At 36.2% G+C, this 17,954-nt stretch overlaps 1 protein-coding gene across 1 annotated transcript in view; it reads right to left on the reverse strand.

Moving 5' to 3' along the window:
• The window catches only part of LOC147078254 (U4/U6.U5 tri-snRNP-associated protein 1), a 33,329-nt gene that overhangs the window by 6,564 nt on the left and 8,811 nt on the right, over window positions 1-17,954 (reverse strand). Inside the window, exons 3-11 of the mRNA XM_085957810.1 lie at window positions 12,053-12,185; window positions 4,819-4,930; window positions 4,107-4,352; window positions 3,095-3,295; window positions 2,365-2,484; window positions 2,183-2,267; window positions 1,609-1,739; window positions 1,103-1,285; window positions 773-878 (exon numbers count right to left, since the gene is read on the reverse strand). Coding sequence (XP_085813936.1) covers window positions 773-878; window positions 1,103-1,285; window positions 1,609-1,739; window positions 2,183-2,267; window positions 2,365-2,484; window positions 3,095-3,295; window positions 4,107-4,352; window positions 4,819-4,930; window positions 12,053-12,185 — 1,317 coding nt within the window. The remainder of the gene's footprint in view (window positions 1-772; window positions 879-1,102; window positions 1,286-1,608; window positions 1,740-2,182; window positions 2,268-2,364; window positions 2,485-3,094; window positions 3,296-4,106; window positions 4,353-4,818; window positions 4,931-12,052; window positions 12,186-17,954) is intronic.

A 17,954-nucleotide genomic window follows, 5' to 3' on the forward strand; every position in this document is an offset into this window, starting at 1 on the left:
CACTGATTATTCCACAAGTGATTTAGTAATATATCTGTCATAGACCGTTCGGCAGATCAACTCAACCCTGTGTATAACAAATACTAACGCGGCGAATTGCTCGGTAGTATGTGTTGAAACCATGTATGTGAAGACTAGACGGCTGCCATTTTGAACGCGCGGTCAAAGCTTGGATATTTTTTAGCGTCTTCACTTTCTTCGATTTATTTTAGTGAGAATGTCACGAATATAGATTATTTCCTGGCGCATTTGGAATAACTGATATTATAGTTCATCTAGTAATCTATTTTTTAATTTTGGAATCGATCTGTTTTGGCTGTAGTGACCGTTTTAACAGATTTGTTGACTGAAAATAAATTCCCGCGAAAATGGCTCGCAGCGAAAGGGTTAAAATGAAATTTTTCTATCAGAATGCAAACCACTGATAATATTATAACTAATAAATCATTCAGTGGATATTCAGTTTGCATTCATAATTAACCAATTTATTTATTATTATAGAACACAATCTTAATAATTGAGAAATTGGATGTCAATTCAACAGTAATTAACTAAGATACGGAAAATTGTAATTTTAAAGATGATAGCACTCTCGCATGCAAAAAGCGACATCGTTATCCCAAGTATCGTGGAACTAAATCAATCAGAACGGTTCACAGTTAGGTTGGGTTAACTCAGCGGTGACATCTTTGCATCTGACCCAAAATATATACAATACAGTTGTGCTGCCATGGAAGGATTGTAAATGATGGTAAACAAAGGAGGGCAGTACCGCGGGTGAGATCGACAGTCTGCTCGGTATCCACATCAACGGAACTCCAGGCGCCTTCAGCCCCGCGGGCTGACGACGCCGCCTCGGACGCCGCTCTCTCCAACTCCTGAAACATGACAAAAATGAATATCGCAATATATTTCAATGAAACTATGGTACAAAAACAATATAACATACAATATAGTCGCAAACATCTGTTCTCAAAGATCAGCATACGATTGGTCTGAGCCTTCGTAAGGTGCTATGATTAGGTGATGATGATGATGTATTTAAATTAGAATTAATTTGACAGCATTGTTTCTTGATACGATTATGGAGATATAAACTTGCCAGCAAGTCAGCCGCATCCACATCGCGGTTGCCGGCCTGCCCGTAAGTGGGAATGTCTCCGAGGGTGCGGCAAAACTCAGCCGTGCTGTCCAATACAATGCCGCTCTCCTCTTCTCTCTCCTCACCCCCCCCATCCTCGCAGTCCTTCTCCTCCTTCAACTCCCGCTTCAGTAAGTCCTCCAGCTGAAAGATAGATGGTGAGTTAGTGAATCAGTGATTTATTGTTCACGGGCATAGCTCGACCGGACAGTTTGAATCTTGACCTCAGACATGTGACTGCCAAAAAACTACATTCCAGAATATCTATATTATTATGTATGTTGTACTGGCTAACCTTTTAAATTTAGTTCATCAATAGCAAAAGTAAAAGTTGATGGGTTCAACAAGTAACAAGTTCGTAGACTTGTAACAAAATACCAGAACTAAATAACATTGAAAATGAATTTCCAAGAGTATAATTTGGATTGATATATTAATTAGATAATTGCCAAATTGACTTAACTTACTTTGGGGAGACTCCGTTTGTACTGGTCGGCCAATTTGAGTCGTCTGGCTTTGGCCAGTGCCACTTCGAGCTCTGTATCCTCCTCTTCTTCTTCTTCCATCTTCATGCTGGACAGTTCTTCCTGTTTTATACCTGCGCCAAAAAATGTGCATCAACTTCACTTATATTAGATATTGTACCATAACAGAATTCTTTAACGGAATCATAATGCAGGCTGAAAAAATCACCCGGTCCCTAAGAAATATCGAGGCTGTACTGTATTCGCGAGACCCAAGATTTTAACCTGGGACCCACGACATTATAAACTGACACGTTAGTCGTTCGGCCAACATGGGCGTGGAACATGTAAAATCCTGTAATATGTAAAATATAATGCAACCGAAATGTGGATTCACTGGGTAATACCCGTACGGTATAGTTAACTCATCGAGTGACCATTGTGATGCAATTGCTATCGGCGCGCTGTGTCCGAGAGAGAGAGAGAAATATTTTTTCATTCACCAGAAGTGCATGCACGCCCCAAAGAACAGTCGACAGCCGTTCTTTTGTGAAAATATAATGTGGGTAAAATTTACCTGTGTCATCGGTGAACAGATCTCCTCGAAGATTGTCCACGTCTTCCGTGTAATCCTCCATTTTTACTTTCTTCCGCATCTTACCCTGCAATCGAGCACAAAGTTAGTTTATTGATTAGATTTACTTCATTACACGGAAATATCGACAAGGTCCAAAGGCTCAAGCAGAAAAGGGAACTTACCTTTTTCTTTGGCTTTTTAAACTTGGCCTTCATCTCGTCCTCAGTGTAATAGTCAGAAGCGATTTTTAATTCAGGAAGAGCAAGAGATTCCAATCGTTTAGATGAAAGTTTCTCTTTTATCTGCAAGAAAGAATGTCGCAAATTAATAAACGGTCCGCGAGGGATATTGTGTTTTTAATTCTAAGGATTCGAATCATCCTCACATTTGTGGAATATTTCAGCAGATACTTAACTTTATCTTTGATATAATGATTAATAGTGTGCGATAATAATCTATTATAACATCAGTTACAAAAGCCTCAATGACATTGAGCGACTTTACAAGCTGCTTGTTGACGAATTTAAAAGCAGGCGAGTCAGCTAGTGCGATTGTGATGATGACACACAAAATTTCCACTCGCTCAGAAGCCAACGAAACTGTCATTTTTGGTACTATTTCGACAGGACGTACTGAGTAGTTTGTTTTTTTACTGGGAGGTCGCTACTATCGCTCTACCGCACAGACGCAGTAGACCCACACGCCAGAGTGAAGCGTGTAAAGTTGACCAGCTTTCAACTTTTCTCGGTAGATTGTTTACAATCTGCTTGTTAGCTTGTTCGATTATGACAATGGGCTTTACAAACAGATTGTAAATTCGCCGACAAGCAGCTTGTAAAGTAGCTCAATGTCATCGAAGCTTAACTATTAGCCTAGATTTTGTGAAAATAATAATAAAATAAAAAGAATCACCATCATCTGTTTGAATTTCCTGGCTTCTTCTTGATCAGTGTCTCCGATGATGAATCCCTGGGGGAGTCGCTCCCCGAAGATCTCCTCATCGTACTTAGAGAGGAGGTTTTTGGCGGGCGCCACCCCGTACAGCTCCGGGTCGTCAGCCCCCTCGTACGGGTCGTAGCCTCCTGCTTTCGCCTTCTTTTTGTTCTCATTGCTCTGTAAACGGGCAATAACATTAATACATATAATATATTATGTATATATAGCAGAGGTACTAAGATAAACCTTTTGAATTATAATACTTCGACATGCCATTGAGTTTTCAAAAATCTAAACCTTGGCACAGCCGAAGGCATCCTGTCTCTGCCGCACAGGTAAGGGAAACGTTGAATCTCTCAATACAAAGAATCAATTTGGCACGAGCCGTCCAGGTTTTACCCTATGAATCTCTTGTGTCTAGCCAGCAGTTGCTAACTGCTGACCGCCAATATCAACTAGCGTTGATCTCTTTGCCTCCTATCTGCCCACACGACAGGGTCATCGACTACCATAACCATGTGGAACTACCGCAAAAACATATCTAAAAAACTTCTTGTAAGCGCAGAATATTGATGGAAGCAATGAGGTTTGATGCTCATGGAGACGCTCTTATAACCCAAAATCGTACATTGCCCACCTTCATTTTTGGCAAACCTGCATGATAACCTCATTGGCTGAAAACCACTCCTTACTAATCAGTCAATACCTCTTCAGATGCATACCATCCAATACGAAGATCCTGACCGATGAATGGCCCCGGATGCTTTACAAACTGTCAAAAATTGTGTATGTATTAATCCATGTGAATTTAGCTTTAATTTAAGGCCGTTCCTATATTATAGTTAATCAATAGATGGAAGGCATTTTAAGTGAGCTTAAGTGAGTTCCTCACCTTATTTTATTATCAGTTTCACTTTCATGGAGAAGGCTCCATCTCAATAAAAAAAATGTACGAAACACACGAAATGGAATAAGATAAGGCCAATACCTTGTCGTAGCGGTGGTCATCGAGGAGATTGACATTGACTAGCACGTCTTGTGCGTCGTCCAACACTCCGCTGTCTTGAAGAGTGAGGATGAGGCTGCGGCCTTCTGCAAAGTGACCAGCGTCGTGCGCCACCTTCAGACCGCGCAAGGCGCTCATCCCGTAAGCTGCCGCCCGATCTCCCCTCTCTTCCTCTGCAGCTATCTCGCTCACTCCAAACTCCGCATCCATCTCATCCAGAATGGCTGCCTGCAAAAAGACAACAGGTCAGAGGCATGTTTTAAAATGGATATTGTTTTGCACATGATTGATTTTTCCAACATTAAGACTGTACCGTACACTAGTCACAAAATGTTTTTTGTTTCAAGTGCAAGCATATGTCACATTATTTGTGAATTCATGCTTTTTTTGATTATACCTAATCATGTGCTGTGGAAACATTGTCACGCCGATCTGCTAAGCTTAGCCCTTCTGACGAATCTGATAAAACTATTGAAGAAAGATGTATCGCGAAGTAATGTTTAATCTATAAAGCTCCAGTGTGCAATATTTTTATATTATAACCAAAAATAAGATATACATTTTGCGACAGTAAAAGTTGGAAGGCTTTAACTTGATGCAATTTAAAATTGTTATGACGGCGTATATTATATTATGTGCTATGCCGGGTGAGTGAGAAAGAGTGAAAAGTGGTAAGTAATAACACGGGACTCACTCTCTTGGCGGCATCCTCCTTCTGTTTGGTGATCTGTCTGTTGCGAGCCACCCACGCCGAAGCGTCAGACTCTTCATCGTCTGAGTCTCCCAAGCCCTTGCCGCCCAACAACCTGAACAGAGTTTCAGAGAACATCAAATCATTTCAAATACATCTCTTATATTCAATATTTTATAATACATATAATGTGACTATCCAGTTACATGTCATCTTGCAAAAAAATGTTCATTCACTGGGTAATACTTTAAACGGTATATGAATGACCGTCAAGTGACCATGTGAAATATTTTCTTTAGGCGCATGTCTGGCTGAAGAAAACGCAGAAAATGTGCGCAATCTTCGCATCAAAGACCATGGCCCGATTTAAATGGTTAAATTTATTTTATAAAATCCATTAAACCAGCGTTTCCTGAATGGATTCTGTGAGAAATGCTGGTCTTCGTAATGGTACGTTTATATCCAACACTTATATCGTGATACTTCTGTATGACACCATATTCACTCATGGTACGTTTACATCTGACACTTATACCGTTATACTTATTTAATGTGTCTGACATAAAATTTCACTTATTGTTTACACCTGCATGGATATAACATAAAATTCTCATATACTTCTCGTTGAAATAAAGTCTCTACACTTTATTCAATGGTGACATTTGGAATAAATATATGCGGTGTTTACATATGGCATTGTAACTTATTTGAACACTTATTTCGTATACTTCTCAAAAACGTTATATCTGTTGTCAGTTCGCTAGCCTACTATTGGTTTGTGACACAGACCAATTCAAATAACTTCAATAATCAGCGGGAAACGAGCACTACATGTACACATGCTTACTACTACGATTGCGTTTGGTTTAGAAACAAACTTTCTGTTGGGATATTATTATATTCAGCTATATATCTTATAAATAGTGATTTTACATGGCACTTATACACCGTAATGCTTTATTTTTCGTTTTTGTGGATATGGAACAAACCAAGATAATATTTTTCCTATTTTTGTGTTACAATGCGCGTAATATTTCATTGTTACTGTGTTTTCGTCAATAATAATAGGAACATTATAGGTCATTATATTTATCATTAATTGCGATAAGAAAAATTGTTACAAAAAGAATATTAAAATACTTAATCTTGGTAAATGATTGAAAAAGGACATAATGTAAATTATAATACAATATCATCGAAAAAATAAGAAATATAAAGGGAAATAAGGCAATTGAACGTTTCCAGAAAAAAAAATAATTTAATTTTTATTGCATACAATGCAAATAATGCTTTGAAGAAATCCTGTTGGAACATATTTTTTTAAAATAGGAATTTGAGGTAAAATATTGCAATTACTATTTTGTATAGGAAGTGGAACCCATTTTTTTCTAGAGCTACTGGGAGGGATAATTATATAATGACAATGAAGTGATCATTGAAATCCATCTTCCATTTCACATTTGACAGAAGAGATTGTTTTTCGTATTTGAAATGCTTTAATTTTGTGAATTGAATATTAGTAAAAGCATAATGGTACGTTTACATTTGACACTAATATCGTCATATTTATGTATGACACCATATTCACTTAAGTGTAAACAGTAAGTATATTTGTATCTGCCACTTATTTTGCGTGTGTCGACTCTCACCTACCACTTATTCAATCTACTTATATACGCAAATGTAAACACCGCGTATTCGACAAGTTCGAACTTGGAGCGATATATCACTGAAGTTGGACCACCGTCTACTTTTATGTCAAGTACCTGACACAATATTCGTAGTTTGACAGGTACCTAGTGAATTGCATATGTATATTTCTAAAACAACGGACAATCAATAATCATAGGTACACCATGAATGTATGCCCAACGTTTACGTTAATAAATGTACTGTAGCGATCTGTCAAAAATCATAGACAATGAGAAATAAATCGGATGTGCCGTGTTCTATGGATTTTGTTCGAAAATAAAATATCGCTTGTTCTCGGCACATACGATTAATTCTGATGCACTCTGTGAAGAAAAAATGCGCTTCAAATGGTATTACCTAATTCATTTTGGCCCACACCTGCACTCGTATTAGGTACGATAATATTATATTGAATATGCAATGACGATCAAGTGCTAGATATCGCAATGTTACTGTTAATCGTTCTTCTACGCATTTCTGAATTGTGTGTCTTGTTTTTTGGCAAAAGGTCCAATCTTGCAAACTAAAGTTCACAAATTGAGTTGGATCTTCGATTTTAAACTCTGACATTAAACGGAAGGCACCTAGTTCTTCTCGTCGCTGAATCCATTCCCGCACCCATCTACACCATTTTTTCCTCCTTTTTGTTGCCAAAAGACTTAAAATAATAACACTCGCTGCTTTCTTTTTTAACATTCCCATATTGACAACTGACATAACGTTTTTGAGAAGTATACAAAATAAGTGTCCGAATAAATTACAATATCATATGTAAACACCGCATATATTTATTCCAATGTTGCCATTGAATAAAGTGTCGAGACTTTATTTCAACGAGAAGTATACCAGAATTTTATGTCAGATCCATGCAGGTGTAAACGGTAAATGAAATTTTATGTCCGACACATAAAATAAGTATAACGGTATAAGTGTCAGATGTAAACGTACCATAAGAGGCTGCAATGGCTTGGGAGGTAATCGAAAAAATCAGCCTCTAACATCTGTAAAACTTAAAAAAAAACATTTTTTTCGATGAAATTTTCAATATACCTTAGTACCTACCGAATCAATGAAAATGGAGAATAAACCTCCCAATTTATTAGGAAATGTTCAATTATGCTATGAGCAGTATCTACCTCTTGTAATGTTCCATGCCCAGGTTCAGAAAACTTTTGTTCAATTACGTTAATATTTGAAAATACCTATATCAAGGAGAGCAGTTGACATAACGGAATTTTTAAATACCTATATGATTTATGGTTGGAATGTCACGAATGATCTGCGTCAGTATTTCCAAAATATTTCCAGATCTGCCATTCAGGAATTCGTGCCAAATACAATCGTATACAGTTTTATTTATATTGCAATAAGCTGTAGTTTAGAATTATAAAAAAAAATATACGTTTGCCTTTGGAAGAGAAAAAACATTTTCCAAATCAAATGTTACGAGGGTGGGTCAATAATTCCTTAGAAAAAAGCATTAAAACAGTTTTTATTTTTGTATTTTTTTTTATTTCTCAACATAATCTCCTTGGAGCTCAATACACTTGGTTAGACGTTTCTCAATTTTTTTTAAACTGTCAGAAAAATAAGTTTTCGGAAGGTCCTCAAAATAAGCATTTGTCCGATCGATGACTTCTTCATTTGAAAAAAAAACGTTGTCCACTTAGCCATTTTTTTAAGTTTGGGAAAAGGAAAAAGTCACTGGGGGCTAAATCTGGCGAATACGGTGGGTGGTCGACCAATTCGAACTTCAATTCTTCAATTTTAGCCATTGATCGTAAACATGTGAGAACACGGGCATTGTCCTGATGAAAGAGGATTTTTTTCCTGTTTAAATGAGGCCGTTTTTCTTCAATTTTGTTTATTAGCTGGTCCAATAAAGATGCATAATAATCCCGTTATTGTTTTTCCTTTTTCCAAATAGTCAACGAAAATAATTTCACGTGCATCCCAAAATACAGTAGCCATAACCTTACCAGCTGATTTTACGGTTTTCGCCTTCTTTGGACATGGTTTGCCTTCGCAATCCACTGCTTTGACTGTTCTTTCGTCTCGGGAGTATAGTGGTGTATCCATGTTTCATCTACAGTCACAAAGCAACGAAAAAATTCATCCGGATTGCGTTGCATGAGCGACAACAGGGCTTTAGAGGCCACCACCCTATTGCGTTTATTGTCGACTGTGAGCAAACGCGGCACCCATCTTGCAGAAATATTTTTCATGCCCAATTTGTCATGTAAAATAGAAATGACGCTACCTTTTGAGATCCCTGTAACCTCAATTATCTCACTCAACTTTAATCTTCGGTCACTTAACACCATATCGTGGATTTTATTGATCATTTCTGGTGTAGTCACCTCTACAGGACGTCCTGAGCGTGGTTCATCCTTTGTTGATGTACGACCACGTTTAAATTCATTTAACCAGTTATAAATAGTTGCAAGTGAAGGAGCAGATATGCCGTGAACTAAATCCAACTCATTTTTTATTTCCTTTGCTGTTAACCCTTTTATATTAAAATGTTTAATAACAGCTCTAAACTCAATTTTCTCCATTTTCCACAAGCAATTTTTTTTTTAAATGTACGAGAAACACACAACAACCCGACCAATCTGATTGAAACTTCGCAGCATACTGAATCGGTAGTGCCGCTGCATGAAAACAAACCGCTTACAGTACTAGTCGCGCCACCTGTCGGCTTTTCTAAGGACTTATTGACCCACCCTCGTATCAGAAATTCTACAGGGAGATGGAGAAAAATCCATTATTTACTTTAAAACATCTATTTATAATAATACAAGACGAATCACAAACAAATTAAAGCCAGTCAAACGTTATGCATGACGTAACTAAATGTAACTATGACTAAATAAACTGACATAATTACGTATTGTTTTGTTCTTTGTCCACATTCTTCCAGATAAAATGCGCAATGCCATTGGTCGAAAAGGATATGGAACAAACCAATACAACTTATAATATAGCGTAGCGAATTAATACTATTGGTTTGTTCTATATCCGGATATGGAACAAACCAATGCAATCTTTTGTATTATTTTTATGGATTTGGAACAAAAATATACTTAAAACTAGTTTATGTCAATATTTTTCGGTCTTTTGTCACTGGATATGTAACATAACAATACTCAATGATCGTTTTACGTAAAAAAGTTTTTTTTGATAAAAGTGGTCTGTGTCACAAACCAATACTAAGGTAGCGAGTTGTCAATATGGGAATGTCAAAAAAAAAGAAAATAGTGAGTCTTTTGGCAACAAAAAGGAGGAAAAAACGGTCTAAATGGGTGCGGGAATGGATTCAGCGACGAGAAGAACTAGGTGCCTTCCGTTTAATGTCAGTTTAAAATCGAAGATCCAACTCAATTTGTGAACTTTAGTTTGCAAGATTGGACCTTTTGCCAAAAAACAAGACACAAAAATTAGAAATGCCATAAGTGTAGAATAACGATCAACAGTAACATTGCGATATCTAGCAACTGGTAAGAAGTGAATCGCCATTGCATATTCAATATATTATCGTAATACGAGTGCAGTTGTGGGCCAAAATGAATTAATACCATTTGAAGTGCATTTTTTTCTTCACAGACTGCATCAGAATTAATCGTATGTGCCGAGTACAAGCGATATTTTAGTTTCACACAAAATCCATAGAACACGGCACATCCGATTTATTTCTCACTGTCTATGAATTTTGACAGATCGCTGCAGTACATTTATTTACGTAAGCGTTGGGCATACATTCATGATGTACCTATGCACTTCACTACCTGTCAAACTACGAATAATGTGTCAGGTACTTAATAGTACATAAAAGTAGACGGTGGCTCAACTTCAGTGATATGTCGCTGCAAGTTCGGACTTGTTGTATACGCGGTGTTTACATTTGCGTATATAAGTAGATTGAATAAGCGACAGGTGAGTGTCGACACACGCGAAATAGGTGGCTGGTACAAATATAATCACTGTTTACACTTAGTGAATATGGTGTCATACATAAATACGACGAAGTGTCAAATGTAAACGTACCATCAGTATAAACAGTAGTTATGCTTGTATCAGCCACTCATATTGCATGTGTCGACACTCACCTGTAACTTATTCTAGCCACTTATGTACGCAAATGTAAACACCGCATATATGACAAGTCCGAACTTCCAGAGATATATCAGAGAAGTTGAGCTGCAGTCTACTTTTATGTCAAGTATTTGACACATTATTCGTAGTTTGTCAGCTGGTGAAGTTGATATTATTTCGGAAACAGTGTACAATAAATTATTATCCATAAGTGATAAAAAGGAGTAGATAAAGGCAGATACAGTACACTCTCAGTAAACCGGCGCTCGAATATCTGACAACTACTATAATCCGCTGTTATTTTTACTAGTTGAAAGCACAAAATCAAGCTCTATAATTCGCTGATATCCGATTGTCAAATTCAGTAGTCCGCCGCGTACAAGTATACAACGCAGATGAGACGGGTTTGTTTTGGAAACTTCTCCTTCGTAAAATGTACGTTCATCGCGAAGAAAGTAATGTACCAGGGAGGAAGTGCCCAAGGACCGCATCACTATTATGCCGTACTCAAATGCAACCGGGACATACAAAATGAAGCTTTTCGTCATAGGGAAAGCCAGGAATCCTAAGCCATTCAAGAATATCTGCCTCAATGAACAACTGGTTGTGTCAAGTGATTTACTGTTTAATATGTAGTTAGTTAATAAACTTTATTTATATATATATATATTTTTTTTATAAATATGTATAATTTAGAAAATACTTGATTTTGATTATAAATAAAACCGCTAATACAAATTTCTCAAATTTTTTTTATGAAATACCTGTTTTAAGTTTTACAATATTTTGTATGTTGACACTATAATGCGCCGCTTTCACTAATTGGACACTTATCTAGTGTATAGGGTAGCGGATTACTGAGAGAGTACTGTATTAACAAATTAATTGATTGGTATTATTTAAAACCAGAACTATAGGATGTGAATTCCAAATATAAGAAAAATATTTTTTTAATTTATCCACGTAGCCGATTTTGAAGACGTAACAACGGTATATAATGTTTGACACTTTCACGATTGCTTGTTTTCATTATAGATTTTTGGGTTTTAGAGTGTTCTTTCTCTTTCTTTCCAAGACGTTTTGAGCTCAAGAGATCATCCCTTTAGAATGGCCTCTGCAACGAACCCGAAATGTCAAGAAAAGAAGGAGGAAGAACATGCGGCGAAAACCCTAAAATCTATTACGAGATATATACATGTATTTGTACATCACTTCACGGAAAAAATAGTTTTCAATGTGAGATATAATAATATTTTCGTTGTCTCGTAAGTTGATATTCTACAAAATATAAAAGGGTTTCCGTGTCAAGATCTTGACTTTGGCGTTCAAATGAGAAACAGTTGGGCCACCACGTACTGTAAGAGATACATTCACAATGGAAAGAATATATCTTTAGACAACTTGAATAAACATTATTTGTCAAATCCGAATAATAAGAGTCATTAATTACTTTTGCTCGACAGATCTCTTCTCTTTCCTTTCGGCAATCTTGGTTCGGATCTTTTCTCTCTTTTTTTTCTCTGCAATGTTATCGGCGGGTTTATGGTAAAACTCTCCGAGGTCATCTTTCAGTTTTCCATCATCTGTAATCCCCCAAAAGAATGATTAAATACAGATAATCCAAAACAGTGTTTCTCAAATGAGGTGAGAGGTTACTGTCACCGAACCGGGTAATACTCGTACAACAGGAGACTATTGGCGAGCGACCTAGGTTAGGTATTGATCTCGGCCATTACAAAAGAGAAGAACATTGAATTATTCCACTCTGCAATTGTGTAGTGCCATAGTGATAAGCCTAGTGACAGACATACATACATCCGCCAGCAATCAACTGTCCATGCATTCTAAGAAGATCATATCGATGGTGCAGATCACAAACCTTCTATGTCAAATTTTTCGATTTTGACTTTATGGTATCATAAAATCAACAAAAATTTAACGGATCTGTTGAACTTTACCTCCTATGTCAAAGAGAAATATAGCCCAGTTTATTGATCTTTTAATTAAAACTCCTATGTCATGTTCATCGTATTATGCTGCACAAACCTCCTACACGACGTGAAGTTGCTGCACATTGCTTCTATATCAGTTCATTGTATGAAGCTATCAGTGAAGTTTTACAAGCAAAACTGTATACAAAAAGATTTATTAGAGATAAATGGGTTTTAGGTCTACGTTTTTGATAATATAAACCCAAATAATGAGTTCCTGAAGTAGAAAGATCATGTGATTAGCATTGTAAACAAATAAAAATCAAGAATTTTCGGTATGTATAAACCTATACTTTCAGATTCTGTTCAAGATAATGAAAATATTCTATCGACTGAGATAATAGGAAGGCATATCAATGATGTAAAGAGAAACAAAAGCAAAGTGCATGGAAACGAAATATATCTGCAAATAATGAGTGAAAGAACAGGAATATCCGGACCGAGTTAAAGACAATATCAGTAAAAAAAAAACATACTATAAAAATAAAAACAAACGAAAGCTTGGTCCACGTTGCATCTCACAAGCATGTGTTTCAAGAAACCCGGGAATTTCGACCACTTTTGGTTGGATATGTCATGGCCACAGAGAAAATCATACGTTTCTTTACTAATAGATTGTATAGACCCCAATCAGAAGCTATGTAAGAACTCTGGAGGTAAATAGAAGGGAGTATATCTATCACTACCACTTAAAGATAAACGAGGAAAGAAAAGAAGTTTGCCGATAAATGTTCTGTAATACTTTCGCCATACGAGTTTAGAGTGCTAGAAATTGGGCTAAGAATGCCATTCACGGGTACCGAAGCCAGCAATGCAAGGACAATGAGCGAAATATTGATACTAAGAAAAGATATCCTGCAGAATTTATCGATTCACTACCAAGAATGAAGTCACGTCATTACTGCCGTAGGGATCCATTAAGACTCTTTCTTGAACCAATGTTTCGTTAGAAAATGGGTCTTTATTGAGTTTACAAAGATAGATGTAATGAAACATCAAATTTAAAAGGCATTCTCACAGTGTACATTTGATGAAGTTCACTTATAAGAAGACTTAGAAACTCCGACATTTACATCTCTTGATTAATCACCTAACGAACCTCATATTAAATTAGAAATCAGTCCATTTAAATATTGAGCGATGGGTGCGTGTATCGAAATAAGAACAAAATTCTTGCAAAGTTAATGCACTCCTCGAATTGGCAGTAAAATATCAATTCGAGATTACCTACTCAAAAATACTTGGAGGTTGGGCACACGTAAATGGAAGGAGATTCTTTACATGCTGCAATCGAAAGAAAATTGAAGAACAGGGAAATTTATCTGCCATCTGATTATGCAGTGGCTACATGAAAAGCCATAAATATGTCATTACCTTGTAGAGTGCACTATGTAACTCATGATGTTTTACTTAACTATAATGTTGCATTGATTCAATACAATTCATTATAATAAATTCAATACAATGCAGTTCCACCATGAATTATTGACAGTTAATAAAAAAAAAGTAACTATAATGTACTAGTGACTTCGGTACACATTGGTAAGACCAGAAACAAGAAAGGGGATCCAATTGTTAACGTTGTGTGTCACTTGGCTTACATTCCAAATGGGAAAATCCAGTACACAATTAATTTTAGTCATGATCTTATAGAGCTACCGAGATGACCGAAGATCATAGCAGTTCCAATATTGTTTATCCAAGATTACACGGTTCAAGTAAAAATATCGGCCAACAAGTTCAAGCACCTTCAAGAACTAAAATGTGTTATTCCAAGGGACTGTCACCATTTTTATGACTCTTTACCACATTTATAATTTAAATATGTTAGAATTAAAAAAAAAAGCTTCATACATAACTATGTTGGGTTTGATTCTGTTTTGTTTATGTTTGGTTATTTATAAACATGTACATTAGTTAAATATACATTATTTTTATTTATTAATTAATTATCCAGCCATTCAATATTTAACTCCTATGTCACGCAAACTGTTTTATTACTTTTTAAATAAAACTAATTTACTTTTCTCATAAAACGTAATGTAAAGGAAAACCTCCTTTGTCAAATATTTCAACAAATCTGAGTGCACAATACCTCTATGTCATGATAAATGTAATACGGTTTATATTAGTTACGAGGGTGGGTCAATAAGTCCTTAGAAAAGCCGACAGGTGGCGCGACTAGTACTGTAAGCGGTTTGTTTTCATGCAGCGGCACTACCGATTCAGTATGCTGCGAAGTTTCAATCAGATTGGTCGGGTTGTTGTGTGTTTCTCGTACATTTAAAAAAAAAAATTTGCTTGTGGAAAATGGAAAAATGGAAAATGGAGAAAATTGAGTTTAGAGCTGTTATTAAACATTTTAATATAAAAGGGTTAACAGCAAAGGAAATAAAAAATGAGTTGGATTTAGTTCACGGCATATCTGCTCCTTCGCTTGCAACTATTTATAACTGGTTAAATGAATTTAAACGTGGTCGTACATCAACAAAGGATGAACCACGCTCAGGACGTCCTGTAGAGGTGACTACACCAGAAATGATCAATAAAATCCACGATATGGTGTTAAGTGACCGAAGATTAAAGTTGAGTGAGATAATTGAGGTTACAGGGATCTCAAAAGGTAGCGTCATTTCTATTTTACATGACAAATTGGGCATGAAAAATATTTCTGCAAGATGGGTGCCGCGTTTGCTCACAGTCGACAATAAACGCAATAGGGTGGTGGCCTCTAAAGCCCTGTTGTCGCTCATGCAACGCAATCCGGATGAATTTTTTCGTCGCTTTGTGACTGTAGATGAAACATGGATACACCACTATACTCCCGAGACGAAATAACAGTCAAAGCAGTGGATTGCGAAGGCAAACCATGTCCAAAGAAGGCGAAAACCGTAAAATCAGCTGATAAGGTTATGGCTACTGTATTTTGGGATGCACGTGAAATTATTTTCGTTGACTATTTGGAAAAAGGAAAAACAATAACAGGGGATTATTATGCATCTTTATTGGACCAGCTAAAAAACAAAATTGAAGAAAAACGGCCTCATTTAAACAGGAAAAAATCCTCTTTCATCAGGACAATGCCCGTGTTCACACATGTTTACGATCAATGGCTAAAATTGAAGAATTGAAGTTCGAATTGGTCGACCACCCACCGTATTCGCCAGATTTAGCCCCCAGTGACTTTTTCCTTTTCCCAAACTTAAAAAAATGGCTAAGTGGACAACGTTTTTTTTCAAATGAAGAAGTCATCGATCGGACAAATGCTTATTTTGAGGACCTTCCGAAAACTTATTTTTCTGACGGTTTAAAAAAAATTGAGAAACGTCTAACCAAGTGTATTGAGCTCCAAGGAGATTATGTTGAGAAATAAAAAAAAAATACAAAAATAAAAACTGTTTTAATGCTTTTTTCTAAGGAATTATTGACCCACCCTCGTATAAATAAAGTTATACAATCATTAAAAAACACAAAAACATTAGACTTTGGATATTTTTTTTTTAATAAAAGTCTTACATTATCAAATAAATCAGTTTAAACCTTCCCCTGTAAAATCCCATTTTTTGACTAAGAAGTTTTGTGATCTGCACCATCGATATGGGACTCTGCAGAGTAAAGATTTGTATTAACAGATTTTTGTTTTTACGATAAATGGATGTTAGCCACTTTCGCAGCCTATTAGGTCCATACTCTTGACTACGAACACATATTAAACAACAATGTGTATTTAGTCCAGTCAAATTAGACCGAAAAATACGTTATGGTTGCAAAAGGTTGGGTAGAAGATTTTTTTTTCTATTTGCATATATAGTAATGAGTGACAAGAAAACGAGTTTTGCCAATTCGGATGACTTCGGCACAACTTTTGGCAGGCAAAAAACCGCAAAATTTTGGGTGTTTTTTTGGTTTTTCGGTTATATCTCAAAAACGGTTGGTCGTAGCAAAAATATTGTTATATACAAAATTAAAGCTTATTAGATTTCCTAAAATGTTTATATAACACGTTTTTTTCTATCTCTGACCGTTTATGAGATACTTGCTGTTGAAAACAGTATATCGTCGCTCTAGGATTATATTGTCCAAAGCGACAATATGTGAAATGTTCAGGAGACGAAAAACAAAGTTTATTACCTTATATTTCAATATTATTATTTTATTTTTACATTTAATAAATAGATTGGGTAGGTAATGGTGGGTTTATTACATTCATGGAATTTGGGCCACAGGTAATGGAGTGACTAGTTAGATAAAGTCCATTAATTTCGCTGGGTTTTTTTAGTTAACCCTTTCGCTGCGAGCCATTTTCGCGGGAATTTATTTTCAGTCAACTGATCTGTTAAAACGGTCACTACAGCTAAAACAGATCGATTCCAAAATTAAAAAATAGATTACTAGATGAACTATATATCAGTTATTCCAAATGCACCAAGAAATAAGCTATATTCGTGACATTCTCACTAAAATAAATCGAAGAAAATGAAGACGCTAAAAAATATCTAAGATTTGACCGCGCGGTCAATATGGCGGCTGTCCAGTGTTCACATACACAGTTTCAACACATACTACCAAGCGATTTGCCGCACTTGTATTTGTAATGCACAGGGCTGGGTACATGCTGCCGGAGTTAGTTACGGTCTATGACTAAAAAATCACATTTGTTCAATCATCATTGGGTTATCGGCGTTATCGCACTTGGTAAGTCGTAAACTCAAATTTTATTACCCCTTCAAATCGTCAAGCTATATTTATTTTCGTCGCCATAAAATAATGTTCGTCATCATGACACATTAGGATGTTTTGGAGAATAAATCAATAAAAATAATTACCCAAGGCTAAAATACTATTATACTTTATGAGGCGCCGTCGGCTTTACAAAGGGCCTGTCGAAAGAAGTCGCCAGGCAAAAAACGACCATGTAAAATGAGCTAACACAGTTCGTGGCACATAAAAATTATAAATTATTACACATTATAATAATGTAAATATAAAAAATGGAACAATGAACAAAGATAAAGACATACCATTTTAGTGGAGAGCTGTGCGTCGATAAAATATTTTTCCTTGAGAAGCAACAGTTTTTAAAATAAATAACACAGACTAAAATATACCAGGTGCATGATAAGCCGCAAAACATGGAACTACGCACAATGTCACGTTACATTCGGAGCACATGTATCGCGACATACGCCTTTTCTTTGGGGTTTTCGTCGAATGATAGCACACATAGCATCTTCTGCAAATGTTTGACGTAATGTGTGTTCCTTTCAATAAAGTCGGCATATGTTTTGCAATGTCTTTTGATGTAGTGCGCGTAGATGGTTGTGCGTGAGTTTGTGAATTTACTTCGTTGGACAGTTTGTA

The sequence above is a fragment of the Rhyacophila brunnea genome, unplaced genomic scaffold (assembly GCF_057557595.1).
Source record: "Rhyacophila brunnea isolate RB1 unplaced genomic scaffold, BYU_Rbru_1.0 scaffold_11, whole genome shotgun sequence".
In the NCBI taxonomy this organism is placed as follows: domain Eukaryota; kingdom Metazoa; phylum Arthropoda; class Insecta; order Trichoptera; family Rhyacophilidae; genus Rhyacophila; species Rhyacophila brunnea.